At 47.8% G+C, this 17726-nt stretch overlaps 1 protein-coding gene across 2 annotated transcripts; it reads left to right on the forward strand.

The window, feature by feature from the left end:
• The first annotated feature begins 250 nt into the window (after positions 1-250).
• THAP4 (THAP domain containing 4) lies at positions 251-17726 on the forward strand. Of its 2 annotated transcripts, XM_030954795.1 has the most exons (6): positions 251-372; positions 1209-2365; positions 12087-12246; positions 14071-14180; positions 15044-15147; positions 17392-17532. In XM_030954795.1, the coding sequence occupies exons 1-6, from the start codon at positions 296-298 to the stop codon at positions 17509-17511; spliced, it is 1728 nt and encodes a 575-aa protein (XP_030810655.1). In that variant the 5' UTR covers positions 251-295; the 3' UTR covers positions 17512-17532. The 2 variants fall into 2 exon arrangements, with proteins under 2 accessions (XP_030810655.1, XP_030810656.1); XM_030954796.1 differs by lacking the exons at positions 251-372; positions 1209-2365 and adding an exon at positions 5339-5423 and having other exon boundaries at positions 17392-17726.

The following is a 17726-nucleotide window of genomic DNA, read 5'->3' on the forward strand; positions in this document are numbered from 1 at the left end:
GGCGGACGCCCAGCTGCGCCGACGAGGCAAGTGAGAGGCGCCGGGAGCGAACCCCCCCTTTCCCCACCCGCCCCGCGCCGTACAGCTGCTCCCCGGCCAAAATGGCGGCGGCCATGTGGCGGCCGCCATGTTGTGCCGTACAGAAACCCCTTCCCCACCGGCGAGGGGCGCCGGGGTGACCCGGCTCCGCCATCTTGCCGTACGGCGGCGCGGCGGGGCCGGGGCCGGGGCGGGGGCCGGGGCGGGGGCCGGGGCGGGCCCGGCCGGCCGAGGGCGGCGGCGGCGGCGGTCGGAGATGGTGATCTGCTGCGCCGCCGCCAACTGCTCTAACCGGCAGGGCAAGGCGCGCCACGGCGCCGTCTCCTTCCACAGGTAAGGGCGGCCCGCTCGGCCCGCCGCAAGTGCCGCGGACGGGCCGCCCGCGCCCCGGTCCCAATCCCGCTCCCTTCCCCGGGCCCCCACGGCGGCGACCGCCCTTTGTTTCCCTCAGGGGAGACCGGCTCGGGGCTCCCGGATCCTCCAGCCCCGGCCGGGCAGCGGGAGCGCCCCTCGCCCCGGGGCCGGGCCCTCCCCGGCCTGTCACCCCGACCCTCCCCGGGCTGTGCCCCGCCGCCTCAGCCCTCGCCGGGGATGCTGCCGGCCGTGAGTCCCCGGGAAAAGTCTCTGTCTCGGGAGTCCCATTGGAAACGGAACGCGGCTCCCCTGCTCAGGGGCTTTCTTGCACTGCAGGCATTTCTACAGCTAATTAAATGTTATTGAGCACACCCGGTGTGAGCAGCACCCGGGTTACGCTGGGCAGCGTGCTGGCTGAGCTGGGTGCTTTGGTGGTGGTCACATCCCCATTCCTTGTGGACAGGCTGTTCCTCCTGGAGGTGGTGAGTGGAGTAATGAATCGATTGCTGATGAACATGGAAACAACACCTTCTAGTCCTACGCTTGTTGTGAAGTGGAGCTGTTGACGCAGCGAATGAATATCAAATGTTTCAGCCCAAAGTGAAATAATTCTTAAATGAGTATAACTTCCCAAAACACAACTTTCCCTAAAATCTCCTAAACCTTGCCATCCCCTTGGATTTGGTCACCTCAAAGGTCTTTTCCAACCTCAACAGTTCTATGACTCCATGGTTCTGCAATTCTTACAGTACCAACCCTTCTGATTCCCGACATGTAGCTTGTTTTTTAGAGGGTTTTCTCTGTTCCCCTTTCAGATTCCCTCTGAAGGATTCGAAGCGCTTGATTCAGTGGCTGAAAGCTGTTCAGAGAGACAACTGGACTCCCACCAAGTATTCCTTTCTCTGCAGCGAGCACTTCACCAAAGACAGTTTCTTCAAGCGGCTGGAAGACCATCACCGCTTGCTGAAGCCCACTGCTGTCCCCACCATCTTCCAGCTGGTGGAGAAGAAGCACGGCAAGCTGGATTATGTCAGGAGCAGAAGGAAAATAGCCAGGCAGGTGCTGGTGCAGGATGGGGAGGCCCCGCAGGAGGGAGGCGGTGAGGTAGCACCCAGGTCTCCATCTTCTGGCCAGGACTTCGTGGTGATGCAAGGGACGAAAGAGATGGAGGAGGCCACTCTGAAAGAGGAAGTAGGATCCATGCCCAAGGAGGAACCAGCCCTCCACAGCCAGCTGGACGGCCCTCGGAGAAGGACGTTAGGGGATCATTTGGGCACCAAGCCTGGGGTGCAGGTAAAGCCCGAGAGGTCTCCTGGCAAGGACTGTGCCAGGGGCAGCTGGGCAGGGAGCTGGGTGGCAGACAGGAGCGGCGTGTCCGTGGACGATTTCACCCCTCCTGCCTCCGGTGCCTGCAAGTTCATTGGCTCCCTGCACTCGTACAGCTTTTCCTCCAAGCACGCCAGGGAGAGGCCGTCTCTCCCCAAGGAGCAGCTAGAAAGGAAAAGGCCAAAGAGAGACGTGGAGCCCAGCTGCAGCAGCCAGCCCTTGGGGCACGACAAGGCCGTCACAGAAGTGTCCCCGACGTCCTCCCTCACGGCCACTCCCCAGAAACCCTCCCAGGGTCTGTCAGCGTCCCCGGCTGACCTGACCCCTCGTCCCGCCGCCGAGGCCGTGCTGGGGCGCAAGGGGGACACGGACGCCAACCCCATGTCCATCAACGAGGTGATCATGTCGGCCTCGGGCGCCTGCAAGCTCATCGACTCCCTGCACTCGTACTGCTTCTCCTCCCGGCAGAGCAAGAGCCAGGTGTGCTGCTTGCGGGAGCAGGTGGAGAAGAAGAACGGGGAGCTGAAGCTCCTGAGGCAGAGGATCAGCCGCTCCGACAGCCAAGTCAGGAAGCTGAAGGAGAAGCTGAATGAGATGAAGCGCAACAGTTTCCCTTACTTGAACAGCCTGATATCCCAGGACTGTGGTCAGTATTGCCAGGGGTGCTGCACTGAGGTGGAATTCCTTGTTTTCTTAAGTTGGGGGCTGTGAAAGGTGTGATGGGGAAAAGGTATGACACTCTGGGAAGGAGATGTAGCAGCTTGGTAAGACCAATGGATACAGATTAAAGAATTCACTCAGTGGGCACACAAGTTAATTCTTACATCCCTGACCTTTCCAAGATGTGGAATAGGAATTTAGATTGTGGTGTTACAGGCAACTTTGTTCATTAATTTATTTTCTTGTCTTTCTGGATTATTTTAACTTGTTTGTGATACAGTGGCTCCTGCTAGGATTTTCCTTCTTCCTTTGGCACATGCCTGTGATTTTTTTTCTGGTGTGTTAATGAGCTGTCCTAGCAGCAGGTATCTGGGAAAGCTGTTATTGTCCTCAGTGGCATAAGAAATAGTTTTGATATTGGATTTCATTTACTGCACTCAGTACTGAGAATACAGGAAATGCAAGTGAGGTGGGAGGTATCAAATATGACAATGTCATGATGCACATCGAGGTCACAATTTGTGAGCAAATGTCTGTCTTTGCTTTGATCCTTTCCTCCCTTGGAAGGCAGAAGAAGTCAGGAAACATAATAAAGCAGGGAGTGATGGAAGATGCTTCTCTATCAATTACAAAAATAATAATTAAGCACCATAAAACATAGGAGAAGTCAGTGAGGGATCAGGTCACGTAAAAAGTTTGTTACCTAGAAGTCAAATGAGGCCCTTCTTGCAAAAAAAAAGTGTCCTTTAATGTACAATGTGTGCACAGTGATTGTGGTTGCAAGGTGCATTTCAGGGCAGGAGTTTAGGACCATCTAATGGTGGTGTGTGTGTGGCTGCTGAGAAAACATTGGGTGGCCTTGGAAAGGATTTGTGATGTGGGGCTTGCTTGGAGAAGTTGTCACCTGTGGAGGGTTGGGTGTCTCCTGATGGCTAATTCTCACCTTTCCTTTTGGAGAAACACTCCATGGCTTCTTCTGGAGATGTTGGGCCCTCAGAAAAGTGTTGCTGACACAGACAGGCACATTCTCCAGGCTGTTGCAGCATGGCCAACTTCCTCACTGCAAGAGGAAAGTAGACTCTAAAATTCATGAAGGCTGACACCCAGCACTACTTTTCCTATATGTATCTAATTTTTCAAAGTATGGGAAAACTCACACTTTTATTTGGGTAGAGAGGGGAAAAGTTTTGCCCTGGGAAATCAGCATAGTCTTGTTTGTACCTTCAGGTCTGCATTTTTGTATTGTTTAGGTGTCAAACTGAAGAAAATAATTAAATACCATTTTAGGGTTCCATAGTTGTCATTCATATATACACATATATTTATGTAGGTATATGAAATATTTATTTATACATTTATTTAAAAAGGTGTCTGCCTTTGTTGGAATACCTTCACTGAGATACTAATTGCAGAAAGAGTATCTTTAAAGATTTTTTTTTTATTCTGGTAAGCACTATGATTTTTCTCCTTTTTCTCAAGATTAGTGTTTTTATAGATGCGTCTTTAAGAAGTGAAAATTTTATGTTCTTGTAAAGATATTCTTAATATATGAGTTACATACTCTATTTTATAAGGGAAAATGTAATTTTTCTTAATGAATTGACAAATTCATTACCCATTCTCCCATCTTTTATCAACAAAACTGGAGATCAGTGTGTGAAAATGAACCATTTTGGCAATTGTAGCTTGGCATGATGGGAAGTTTATATGGAACCCTTTGGCTGGGAACTTTTTTAATGGGTTGGTTGGTGACTGACTGGCTTTTTAAAAATTTTTTTTAGCTTCATCTTGGTATTTTTCTGTTTTGGACTCTTTTTTTTTTGTGTGCTTGTAGTACTAGTTCATGGCAGTGAAAATAGCTGATGAAGTGCAGCCAGCTGAGTCTGGTTTATGCCCAGACATTGAGTTTTACTGTAATACAAAGCTGAGTTAAGAAAGACTTTTCATATTCATAAAACTACAGTCAGGTAACACATTAATAACAGTCTTTGTTAGCAGCCCTGTCTCAGTTGTCCCAGCACATCTGATGTGTGGTTGAGGTGATGGCTTTAGCTGTGAACCTGAGCCTGCATATTTTTTTCTGCTGAAGGCATTTCCTTGTGTGTAAGTACCAGACTGGACTGACCATGCAAGTTGTTACCTGTCTGCATCCCTCACCTTCAGCTGTTTCCTCAAAATCCTGAGCACAACACACCAACTTTAGGCCCACACCCACTCAGCAGGACTTCCTTTCAGTGCTAGTTCTCACATATTTCCCTCTAATGAGACCAATAAATTTCTGCTGGCTGTCTCCAAGCTGCAGCAGGCTGGGAAGAGCAGGTTTGTGCAGGAGTGCTGCCCAGCACTGCCTGCCAGCCACACTTGGGGCTGGATGACTCAGGGTGGCCAAGTGGCTCCAAATCCAGCTGTCACAATGTGCTTGAGGGCTGTTTCCCAACCTGTCTTACCCTGGTGTAGGAGAGGCCTCAGGCTGTCTACAGCACAGCTGAAATGGTGGCCTTTTCCATCTAAAGTTTGAATTTAGGTGTTTGTTTGGTAGGAAAATATTTCCTGCTGCTTCATGAGGTCCATGGAGGCTGAGGAGTGCTGCTGGTGGACAAGTGTGGTTAGGCATGGTGTACCAGGCGGGACAGGGTGGGATGTGGCTTCTGGAGGATCACAGGATGCTCTGGGAGAAATGAGGGAGAGCCAGCAAACAACCAGGGATGTGTCCTGGAGAAGTCATGGGTGTCCTGACAGCACTGTCTGACCTTCTTCTGCTTGAAGGTTTCACAGCTCTGCTGTGTCAGCTGTGCTCACTCAGACAGGAGATCCCAGCAGCTCCTTCCACAGCACCACCTCCTCCTGCCGTGCCCCAGTTTGGTCTGGTTGTAAAACTACGTCTCCCAGCAGGCAGCAGGATCAGTGTTTTACCCAAATATGAGCTCACTTCCCTCTTGGCCATCTTGCCACCCTGCACAGAGAGCTTTCTGGGGCAGGGGGGGCTGCAGGTACAGCAAATAGCAAAATATCTGCAAACATGGCCGGGCATGGAGCAGACTCAGGTAGGATTCCATGGGATTTGAGTTTCTGGGTTCATCAGAGAGGTAAAGCTCTTAGAATTCAGCTGCTTGGGGGTATGAGGAGCCTCTTATGCTGCATGTCTGTTTTCATGAAGGTCATATTAAAGGCAGGAGAGTTTGCAAAATGAGTTCATGGGAAAAACAGTTAGAACTCTACTAGGAATGCATGGGAAATCTGGCTTGGATTTGTCTTTGGATATCTGTGCAAAGCCAGTGTAGAAATGGGGTCGTTTGCAGTACGTTTTACATACAAATGAGGCATAGTTGGCAAACTTAAGGCAAGCAGAAGGACAGAGCACTTAATGTGTGGTTTTGTGCTGAGGTGGAGTCCTGAAACCTGGTCTGTGGGGCCTGAAGTGATGTTGCCCATCCTGGGGGCAACAGATTTCATTCATGCTGCAGAAAAGGAAAAGCAAAATCCCGTTCCTGACTGGCATTGAGAAGTGGGGCTGTGCTTGGTTGGAGGTGCTGTGCTTTCACCTGGCTGGGGATTGTGCATGCTTGGAGGTGCTGTGCTTTCACCTGGCTGACAAGGACTGGACCAGCAAGGGGCTGGTGTCCAGTTCAGCTTGAAACTGAAATGTGCCTGATGGGTCACAGAGATGTTCTGTCAGGAAAATTGCCTCCACCAGGGCAGGCACTGCTAGCCTGGCAGTTGCATGTTAACTTAGAGCTAGATTTTGGAAGAAAACTGCTTTTATTCTGAGACAGCAGGTGCTGCTTGTGATTTTTTTTTTGTGCCCTGGCTGGGGTAGAAAACTGGTCTGTAGGGTGAGCATTGCAAAGAACAAGAGAGCCATAAAGTAGACTGAGAGTGAGATAAGGAGTGGGAATATGTGTGCATAGGGGCTGAATCCATGGCAGGAGGTATCTTGAGAGATTTCACCCTGGCCTGAGCACTTGGGTGGGAGGTGAACTGTTTTGTGCTCAGCATGGTGCAGGCACACCAGCTTTGGGACTTGGTTGAGGGAGGTGGCTCTTTGACCTCCCCCTTGGAGAGAAAGGCAGTTGGAAGGGAGGAAACAAGACTTTTTACACTGCTGTTGGTTTGGGGTTTTTTAGTGGGATGGTGTTGTTCTTTCCAGGTTTTGTTTTTTTGCCTAATAGTCTATAGAATTTGTGCATTAAGCATTTAATTTTGCGGTGAGTTGGCAATGACTCACAACAAAAACCAGCTTGCAGCTAGGAAGCAATGAAACAGCAAACTAAGGAAAACTCGAGAGAAAGTCAGGCTGAACTCAGGTAGGGTGTTTGGTTTCTCATAATAGAGTAGAATTTAAAAAATATTTTCTCTGTGTTTTATAAAGCAGAACTCTGGCAATGACTACAGGCAGTGGAGCATTACCACCTTGGCACTTGGCTATGAAATGAATTACTGAGTCTATAGCGTGAACATTTGTGAATATAACCCCATTCCCAGCTTTTGGAGCAGAGATGGGATGATCTGTTCAACAGCTGATCTGCTGGCACCTGGTGGGATGCATCTTTCTTGGGGGAGAAAGAGTTCTAGCACAGGAGCTGGTAGAGCTTGCTGATAGGGCCTTAAACTAGTTTGGAAAGGGGAAAGGGACAAAACCAGGGTCAGCAGGGAAGAGCAATGGGCTGCAGTGCCTAAATTTGAGGGAAGGAGCACTAATGGGATCCCTCAATCTGCTTCACCAGGGGCTGGTCACAGTGCACCACACCAGAAACGTCTCTGCATTAATGCACCCAGCAGGAGGGACCAGTGAGGAGCTGGAAGATTTGGCTCAGAGATCTGGCATCAGTGAAACCTGGTGGGAGTTTTCCCTGTGACTGGAGTGCCCTGAGGGACAGTTCCAGACTCCTCAGGAGGGACAGGCAGGGCAGGAGAGGCAGAGGGGTGGCACTGTGTGTGACAGAAGGGTTGGAGTGTCAGGAGCTCACAATTGGCAATGGCACAGTTGAGAACCTTTGGATAAGAATCAAGGGGCAAACAAATAATGCCATTTCATTGTGAGAGTCTACTCTGGACCTCCCAGCCAGGACAATGATGCTGACAAATTATTCCTTGAGGAATTCAGGGATGATTCCAACTCAACTGCCCCAGGGGACTTCAACCTGCCAGGAATTAACTGGGAGCATCTCACAGCTGGTACAGCCCGGGCCAGAAGGCTCCTAAAACACCTGCATGACAACTTGATGGAACAGGTCCTCAGGGAGCTGACTTGGAAGGATGATCTTCATCTCCTGCTTGTCATCAGAGAGGATCTCATGAGCAAAGTGAACTTTGGGGCCAACTTGGCCACAGAGACCACAGAGCCACCACCAGATCTCTGGTGACAGGAGGAAAAGTGCCTGAAAAACCTCAACTCTGGCCATGAGACCTCAGGCTGCTCAGGGAATTAGTGAGTAAGGTCCCTTGGGAAATGTTTCTGCAGGTTCTGGAATCTGTCAGTGCTGGTCACTTTTAAACATCATCTCCTAAGGGCACAGGAACAGCAATTCCTAAATGTCAGAATTCAAGCAGGTGAGGCAGAAGGCTTGGCTGAACAGGGATTTCTCTTGGAAATAAGATGGAATGATGGAAGATTCCCAGTGGAAGCAAGGTCAGGTCATGTGGGAAGAACATAGAGATGCTGCTCCCCACTGTTGGGAGAAAATTCATACAGGCAAAGCTCAACTGGAGTCAAAGTTGCCAAAATTGCAGAGAAAAATAAAACTTTTTTTTTAATATACAAATGGCAAAAAGCAGTTTAGAAATAACATTGCCCCATTCCAGGATGAGGATGGTCACCTCACAAACAGGGACAGGGACAAGGCAAAGGTGTTTAATGCTTTCTTTTAAACCCAGTTAGCAACTGTGCTGAAAGGAAGAATTTCAGGGAACTGCCCAGTTGATGCTGCAGACCCCACACTTTGAAGACTCAGAGATTTTGTTTGGAGATTTGTTTTGTGAATTTTTGTTGGTTTTTTTTTTTTTGTTTTGTTTTGTTTTGTTTTGTTTTTTTTGTTTGTTTGGTTTTTTTTGTTGTTGTTGTTTGTATAGTTTTTTCCCTCAAGTTTTCTGCAGGAGGGGTTCCCCAGCTCAAGGAAATGGGTTAGCTGCCTTGTTAGCAACCAGCTGGCCCCTCCCTGTGGCTTTACTGATAAAGCTGTGTAGGAATTTGTGCCAACTTAGCTTTCTGTGCCAGGAATCCCACTCAAAAGCAGAGAGAACTCAGTATCTCCTGGTGCAAAGCCTGGACAGCCAGTTCCAGTGCAGAGTGGGATTTGGCTTGGAAATTTTCTGGAGATGGAAAAGATGTAGGAACCGCCTGTCTGTGAGTTTGGAGGGGTGGAGCAGGGTCAGGTGGTGAAATGGAACTGACCTGTGTGCTCAGGGCCTGGGTTGTGGCCTGAGTGACTTCCTGAAGGAAAGAGATCAAGGTGATCAGGTTGCTGATGGGTGTGTGGTTTTGTCTCATGAGTGTTATGTGAGATTTTGTAGAACCACAGGATGGTTTGGGATGAAGGGACCTTAAAGCTCGTCTTGTTCCAACCCCCTGCCATGGGCAGGGACACCTTCCACTTCACCAGGTTGTAGAGGAATGGGGTCTTGGAGATGCTGGGTCCCTAATGGCTTCCAGGAAGGGCAGGAGAGGTGACTCCAGGAATGTTTTTGTTTAGAAAGAGGATGCAGAGAGAGCTTCCCTGTTAGAAGGTAAAAGAGGAGCTGTGCATATGAATGCAAGGGAATCAGCATTTAAGAGGACCCCCTCTGAGTGTGAAGCTTGAAGTGTGCAGAAGGGTGACCAGGGTCTCTTGTGCTGCAAATTCTCAGATGTCATCTGTATTCTTGATGCTATCATACGCTTTCCTTTTAAACCACTTTAGTAGAGTTTTGTAAAAATGATGTGCTAGAAGTTTAGACCTTTAAAAAGGGATGTACAGGCTCCTTCATCAGTGTCTTTGACAGTGACTGTATCTATAAACCTGAAATTTGAAACTAAGCAGCTCAGCATAGAACTTCTTGTTGCTACAATAGTCTTGCATTTACCTGCCCTAACCATGACATAAAAAGACAAATTGCTTTTCAGATAACTGGGTTTTTGGGTTGTTGGGTTTTTTTGTTTTGTTTTTCTGGTGGGTTCAATCAGACTCTCTCCTGTCTGTCTCCCCTCTTGCATTTCCATTCTCCCAGCCCAGCCTTCCAGCCAGGAAGGAAAAAATTCTTAGTCCACAAGTCAGAGCCCAGCACTGAAGGTAAGAAGAGCATGGGATGAGGTCAGGATGTCTGCACTTACCTGCACTTCACTGAGCCCCTGGTCCTTACTCACTTCTGCTGCTCTGGACTTTTCCAAGCCACATGAGAATTAAAGAGCTCTCTAGCTCTGTCATCTAGCTAGTTTAGAAAAGGAATAATGATCACTTGGCTGTGTTGTTTGCCCAGGTGCCAGAGACTTCAGGATGTACAGTTCCATCTTCACTTCTCAGCTGGCTGGAATTCCAGCTCTTTGGAGGTGAGACCAGCTCACCAGGTCAGGCACCTCCAGCCAGGCTGGGTGCTGCACAGCAAGGCAGTGGGATGGTGGAAATGGCTTCTCTTGGCTTCTCTTGGTTTGTAACCAAGAATAAAGAGTGGGAATGGCTACAGCCATTCCTTTCATGTTGTTTTGATGCTTTTCCTGAAGTGCAAGCAGGAGAAAAGGAAGTGCCCAATGAAAGCGCTGTGGTGACAGAAACTGTGCTGCTCCTGGCATGCTGACCCAGGAGAGGGCAGCAGCAGCCCAGGCTGCAGGCTCCTGCAGCTTTTCCAAAGCTTTGCTTTTTGCTTCCATCATGGGAAATGAGCCTGCAAAGAGCTTGGAAAGAAATGCAGCAGAGAGTGAAAGGCAAACATCAGCTGGAGGGAGGAGCAGTATGCTGCTTACCCACAGAGCTGTGTGCTCCCCTCTTGGAACTGGAAAGGTGAGTGCAAGGAAATACTGTGCAGTACAGTGACACTGCTGCACAGGTTGTGGGAACCCCTTTCCAAGTCCTGGGCAAGCTGCTGGGGACTGCACAGTCTGACAGGGTGTTCTACAGATCCTGGCTCTGATGCTGTATAGACCTTTATCACTGATTTCCTACTGAGCTCTCATGTTTCCTCATGTTGCTTCCCTTGCAAAATACTTCAGCATAGAGCAAAGCAAGTAGCAGCACTTTGCTGACATGGGCTGGCTTTTCAAACCTGCTGTCTGTGGGGGAATGAGTACCACAAGTGGTCTCTCTTACCCAGGAAAGCTGCTCTTCCTTCTCCTTTGGCATTTCAGGTGTGGACTGTCCTTCCTCCTTGCTCTGTCTTTTAGCCTGACATTTCATAAAGAGGACAGTGAAACTCAGACTGGTCAAGCAAATTTTGGCCACACCCTTATTTTTAGGTTGTGATTTCTGCCTGCAGTTGAGTCTGTGCCTTTTAGATCAGCCTGTTCTTGTATTCTTGATCTCACTAGGTGTGGAAAACACCCCCCTGCAGCACCCACCTTGCCAGGATGAAATGTTTATCCCATGAGGGGGAAGAGGACATGCTTTAAGCTTACTTCAGTCATATTTCTCTGCATAACAGACTACTGAGAGTAGCAGGCACCCTGTTGGTGTGGGAATCCATCTTTCACAATATCCTGTGGGTGATGTTTTGATTTCCCTACTTACACCTTAGTAATGGATCTGCTCTGCTCTTCATGTGGCTTTAAATTGTCTGTTTCCATTTTCCTGATGTATTTTTTTCAGGTCACAGCCTCTGAAAGTAAAATGCAAAACTGTTTATCAAAACTCTCCTACAGCACCAAGCCTGACAGAGTTCAAGAAGAAGAAGCATTAGGATAACACTCTCAGGCACATGGTGTGACTCTTTGGGATGGTCTTGTGCAGGGCCAGGAGCTGGACTTGATGATCCTTGTGGATTCCTTCCAGCTCAGCTTATTGTGTGGTTGTAAAATGATTTGTTAAAGAAATTTTCACTTTGTGAAACAGACCTTGGTTGCTTTTTCATAACTGCAGTGACAAAGGGAAGTATCTTTCTCTTCCGTTTACTCTTTGCCTTACAGGCACCCAGGTATTTTTAAGATGTTTGCCTTAGTCCAGAGCCTTGGTAGAACAGCTTCTGAGTGATCCTTCCTTGTCTCTTTGTACAAGTTGAGGCCATTGTTAACCTCTTAAAAAATACTGTAGCCAAACTTTGATCTTGGATATGTACCCAGCCTGATTTTCTTTTGAAATGAGGACTCATTTCCTCAGCCTCTGAAACAAACAGGAACAGTATGTGCTCAGTGCTTGAGAGACATTAGCCCAGAGTGTTAGAGGTTTCATTATCATTTAATGATTCTTTGTGCTGAGGTTTCAGTCATCTTCTTCCCTGCACGTAGCTGGGAGGGGACTTTTCTTTCAGATCAAGCTACAGAGAGGAGTCAGAAATGGACCACCTGCAAGAGTGCTCTATGTGTGGCTGAGAGCTGGTTTGGAAACAGACCCACTTTCCATGACTGTTCATTGTTCCCCATCTCCCCCCTTGGAGCTGGCACTGCTCTGAAGAAAAGCATTGCTGTGGTGTAGAACCATTTCTGAGGTGGTTTGTGTTCACCTCCAGCCAGCTGGAGGCAGCTCACAGCAACCTGCAGAGCACAGATCCCTGAGTTTTCATTCTTCCTTCTTTCTTTTCCTTCACAGAGACTCCCCAGCTGAACCCTGTGATGGAACCCCTGTCCTGGATGCTGGGCACCTGGCTCTCAGACCCACCAGGAGATGGCACCTTCCCTACAATGAAGCCCTTCCAGTACCTGGAGGAAGTGCACATCTCTCACGTGGGACAGCCCATGCTCAACTTCTCGTAAGTCAGGGGATCTGCCTGTGTTAGCAGCAGCTCCTGGATTGGAGCAGCCATGGATTTGTTAGTTGGGTTTCTTTTCCAATGGCAAAGTACAGAAATTTTCACCTTAATTCACCAAAGTACATAAATTTTCACCGTAATTCTCAGCTTGTTTTCAAAACAAGATGATGCTGTGGAATGTCACTGCATGGTCTAACTTTGATTTTCCTTGAAAACTTGTGATTAATTGGCATTACAAATGCCAATTACAGTGGCCCATGAAGAGTAATTTTAGATGATTGGCTTTAAGGCATTTGCACCATAGTGTGCCAAAAGCTGATAGGCCAAGAAATGCTTATAATATATTGTAATTAGGAATAGTTAGCTTCTGATTGAGATAGCATGAATTATAACATCTGTGTTGTCTCACCCTTCACATGGAACTGAAAATGGAATAAAAGTTTTTAAAACACCTCTCAGTTGCCCCATCTGAGTCAGAAGAGGGCATAATCTGACAAAAACTTGTGACTAATTGGCATTCTTTGTGAAATTCCCACTTAGAATAAATGAAGGAGCTATGGCATGGCTACCAGGTTTCTGCATTTTAAGCTGTGGTCCTCAGTCTTCACCACTGTGAAAATCTGAGGAAAATTAGTGCTTATCAAACCATGTGGGACAGGAGGCAGGTAGCTTAACTACTTGCTTTGACTTCAGGTGGTTGTTCTAAGAGAAATCAAAAGAAATCCAGAGGGAGGGAAGTGACAGGTTGGCTACTGCTCAGTAGTGCTCCAGTGTTCCTTCAAGAGGGGTGAGTTGGAAAGTGTGTTGCTTTGAAAACCAAGAAAAGAAGAATTACAAGATGGAAGTGCTGTGTGAGGGATGCCCTGTGTTCCTGGAGTGTGCTGGAGCTGCCAGCTCAACCTGGGACTGCTTTTGTCCAATTTCCAAAAGCAACAAAGCTCTGACAGTCTTGCTAGTCTTGCTCTGGCTGCACCTCCCTCCTCAGCTTGTGAACAGTTCCTTGTTTGAGTCACCTTTTTTTTGCCCCTCCTTTTCTTTGTGCCAAGGAGTTACACAGCTGTGAGCTGTTGAGTTTTAGGAAGCACCAGGAAAATAGGCAGCAGTCCTGGAGGACAGTGGCTCTTAACAGACAGTCCCTGTATCCCTTAAATGTTCCAAGCCCTGAAAACTGCCTGATTTAAGTTTGTTTCTCCTTTGATAAGTATAATCACCCATGTTATGGGTGACCAAACCTACAGTTCTTAAGGCCTCCTGAAGAATAAATAAGAGTCTGAGATGAATTTTTATCTTTTTGAAGGAAGTGATGGGAGAAATATGTCTGCTCTGTTGTTTCCTACGGCAAGGAATATACAGATCAAACAACTTTTCCAGGTGATAAAGCTAAATAAATATCTGGAATTACTGTATCATCTTTATTTGAGAAAAGGTTTTGAGACACACATGGCTTCAGTATCTGTGAAACATCTGAGTTCCTGAGGGGTTGCTGAGCTAGTTCTTAGAAAGACCCAGGGGTCATGGAAAGTCTAAAGCTTGAAGTTGAACTTAAGGACTTAAGTCTTTAAGTTAACTTAAAGACTTAAAGACTTGAACTTAAAGACTTGAACTTAAAGACTTAACTTGAACTTAAAGACTGAGCTCCAGCTCTTACCTCTGTCAGGTAATCGTATTTCTCTAGGTTTTCATCTCTCAACTGTGAAGTGTTGTCAGTCTTGTACTCTTCAAAGAATACTGCAGGCACTCATGTGGTTAAATAAGAGGCAGCCAAGCCAAAAAATGTCTTTTGAGTGCAAAGCACATCAGATTTGTGCTCTGGTTTGCCCTCAGGTTCAACGCCTTCCACCCGGACACCAGGAAGCCCATGCACCGGGAGTGTGGCTTCATCCGCCTCAAACCCGACACTAACAAGGTGGCCTTCATCAGTGCCCAGAACACAGGTACACTCCTGATACCCACTCTGGGGAAAAGTAGAGGTTTTTACTCTGCTGGGCCATTTCATCACTTTTTCAGACAGTTCTTGCACCTCTCACAGTTTTATTTTATTAATTTTTCCCTATTGGAATCGCTGCTCTTTGGTGCTGGACCCACAGTGGTTCCTAAACAAGGAGAGCCTCCCAGTGTGTGGGTGCAGCACCTTGGTGCTTCTTGCCTTATGGGGACTGAATGAGAAAAAATCACATCTCAGTTATTATAAGTGAAAGTGTTAAACCCCAGTTGATGCTGAAGTTTGCATCTAAAATGACAGGTGCTGAAGGGAGGAGTGCCAGTTGTGCTGTGACACTCATCCTACATGGTGTGAATAAGTCCAGCTTTCCATGTCTGAGGTTGTGTGGATCTGCAGTTGTTCAATATATAAAAATAAACAAGGCAAATAAAACCATTCTCCACAGGGAGTGCTGGTCTGTTAAGCAGCCTAATAGAGCATGGAGTGGTTTGGGTTGGGTTGGAAGGAACCTTAAATCTCATTGTACCTCCCTGCCATGGTCAGGGACACCTTCACCAGACCAGGTTATTCCAAGTCCTGTCTGACTTTGAACACTTCCAGGGATGGGGCAGCCACAGCTTCTCTGGCCTCACCACCCTCACAGGGAAGAATTTCTTCCCAATATCTAACATAGATTTCTTCTCTTACAGATTAAAAGCTTTTTCCTTGTCCTGCCCTTATCTGAAAGTGTAAAAAATCCCTCTTCCTCTTTTTTATAAGCTTCCTTTTAAAGTACTGAAAGGTCAAGATAACAATTGTGACATGCTTAAATAATCTTTGTAGCCTAATAATATGCGTGCCCTTGCTTTTCCCTAGGTCTGGTGGAGGTGGAGGAAGGGGAGGTGAATGGACAAGAGCTATCTATAGCTTCTCACTCCATAGCCAGGATCTCCTTTGCCAAGAAGCCCCATGTAGAGCAGGTGAGTGCACACAGAGTGAGCCATTTCCATAGCACTGCTTGCCCCAGGAGGAGTGTGGTTGAGAGGATATATTATTTAGCATGCTTTAATTACAGAATGCCATCAGGGGTTCTTGGAAGTACTGCATGGCATCCTGGCTTATTCTTTCTGTAAGAGCCTTCAGAAGAGATTTTTTTGTACATTATGAGACCCAGAGGGATCATTATGATAAAAACTGACAGGCTGGATCAGACCAGCTAACCCAGAATCCTGTCTCCAGAATGGCTAGTAGCAGGTCCTTAGGGAAGAAAAGAGGAAAGTCTTGGCTAAATACTCTTTTATGGCAGTGGGATTAGTTATTAATGCTGGTTTTCTGGATTGATTGCAGTATGAGGATGCACATTTAAGGTGTGGTCAGTACTGGGCCTCATGAGGATATTTCAGGAACACCTGCATCTCACTCTTTGCTTTTCAGAGCATTCAGACCTTGCTCTGGGCTCTTTTCCCATCTTTGGCTGCAGGGTAGGGCTGGCACTTGCTGTCAGCTGCACCTTTGGTTGGCTGCTTTTGGAGGTTTGACTGTTTTGGGTGTGTAGTGGGGGTCTGTTGATACAGCTGGAGGGGTACAGCCAGCTGTGAGGGCAGTGACACTGCTGGAGTCAGTGTGGCATACTGAGGTCACCTCTGGAAGTGTCACTGTCACATCTGAAGCTGTGGTGGCTGAGCAGCAGCTGAGAGACAAGCTCTCACAGCCTGGTTTTTGTGTGCTATAAAACTGGCCCTTAGACAGCAGGGAGCACAAGTTTGTGCAGATGTAGACAAAAATTTGATTTGCTTAGATAGTGTCCTAACTTTGGGAAGTCCAACTCCCCTGCCTTGGGGTGCATGTTTTCAGTTGTTGGGTTTCCTCTTTCCCAGGAACAGCTGTACTGCCTCCTTCCCATAGCAGAAGTCAATTAGATACTGTGGGTGTCAGCAGGGAGGCAGAGCTCTGGATTGCAAATATTTAAATAAAAGGGATTGTCCTCTTTGAGTCATGGCCTGAACTGTGGGCAGATGGACTGGCAGGAGGAGAGGGCAAAGCACAGAAAGCCAGCAGATGTATTCCTAGCTTAGGGCTCCAAGGCTGGCCTTGGCTGGAGAAGGAAGCTCTGGGGCTGGAGGTTTGTGCCCATCTGGCACCTGTGGGAAGCTCAGGCCCAGGGACTGGTCCTACTGAGTATCTGGGAGTCCCTTGCTGGTGAAGGAAGGTGTGGAATGAGAGGGGTTGTCAGGAAACCAGCTCCAGAGCCTTTTCCCTTTCACCAAGAACAGCTTAAATTACCTGTGGAAATGAAGAGGCCACAGGTTTGTGAGAAGGACATGTGTGCTGCTGCTGGAGCTGCTCAATTTGAGAAAAATTCACCATATTGCATTCCTGGTGAAAAGTGATTCAGGGTGGCTGTGGCTTGGCTGAGCTGTCACTGAGGCAGGAAGGCCCATTTCCTGCACCAGGCTGTCTCATGAGTGGTTTAGGTTGCTTGAAGAATCACCTTTAAAGGTGTTATCAATGCAGATTTGATACAAATTTGTGAAAGCACAGCTTAACAGAATTAAATGGCAAGGTTCCCTCTGTTGCTACTCGTGGATGAGGAGAGGCAAGGACAACCTCCATTCTTTATTGGATGGAGGGGGAATATGCAGGAGAAGAGGAGGCTCAGGGGAGACCTCATCACTCTGCAGTCCCTGAAAGGAGGTTGTAGCCAGGTAAGGGTTGTTCTCTTCTCCCAGGCAACCACTGACAGAACAAGAGGACACAGGCTTGAGCTGCACCAGGGGAGGCTTAGGCTGCACATTAGGAATAAGCTGTTCACAGAAAGGGTGATTGAGCATTGGAAGGAGCTGCCCAGGGGGTGGTGCAGTCACTGTCCCTGGAGGTGTTTAAGAAAGGCCTGGATGTGGCACTCAGTGCCATGGTTTAGTTAATAAGAGGTTATTAGGTCATAGGCTGGTCCTGATGGTCTCAAAGGTCTTTTCCAGCTTAGTTAATTCTGTGATTCTGTGAACCTGCCTTGTTCCATGGATAATGGGCTTGAGCTGGTGTTGTGGAGAGGGCTGCTTGCTTTAGGAGAGAAACCTCCTTGTTTATTTGCCTGCTGTAATGAGGATATCCTTCCATTGACAGCAGGCAGGTGGATGGCAAAGGGAAGAAAGCACAGGTAAGGCATTCAGCTTGTGGACACTCATTGCTTGATTTCCTTATTTCTTTTCCTCCCTCTGGTTTAGATTACCAGAAAATTCAGGCTCAATTCCGATGGGAAGCTCGAACAAACTGTCTCAATGGCAACCACTACGCAGCCCATGACTCAGCACTTACACATCACCTACAAGAAGGTGACACCCTGACACCAGGAGTGCTGGGTCACCTCCCTGAGGGCAAGGAGCAAGGACATCATGCACCAAGAGCAGCAGCAGCTCAGGAGCACGGCGTGGCAGACCCCAGAGCTGGCTGTCTGTGCTTGTCCCTTGGGCCCCAGAGCTGCCTGTCCTTTTGAGAATGTTACTCAGATGTTTCTGTAATGGTATATAAAAAAAAAATAAATAAAAAGCTTTTATTTTTA

This window comes from Camarhynchus parvulus, chromosome 9 (assembly GCF_901933205.1).
Source record: "Camarhynchus parvulus chromosome 9, STF_HiC, whole genome shotgun sequence".
In the NCBI taxonomy this organism is placed as follows: domain Eukaryota; kingdom Metazoa; phylum Chordata; class Aves; order Passeriformes; family Thraupidae; genus Camarhynchus; species Camarhynchus parvulus.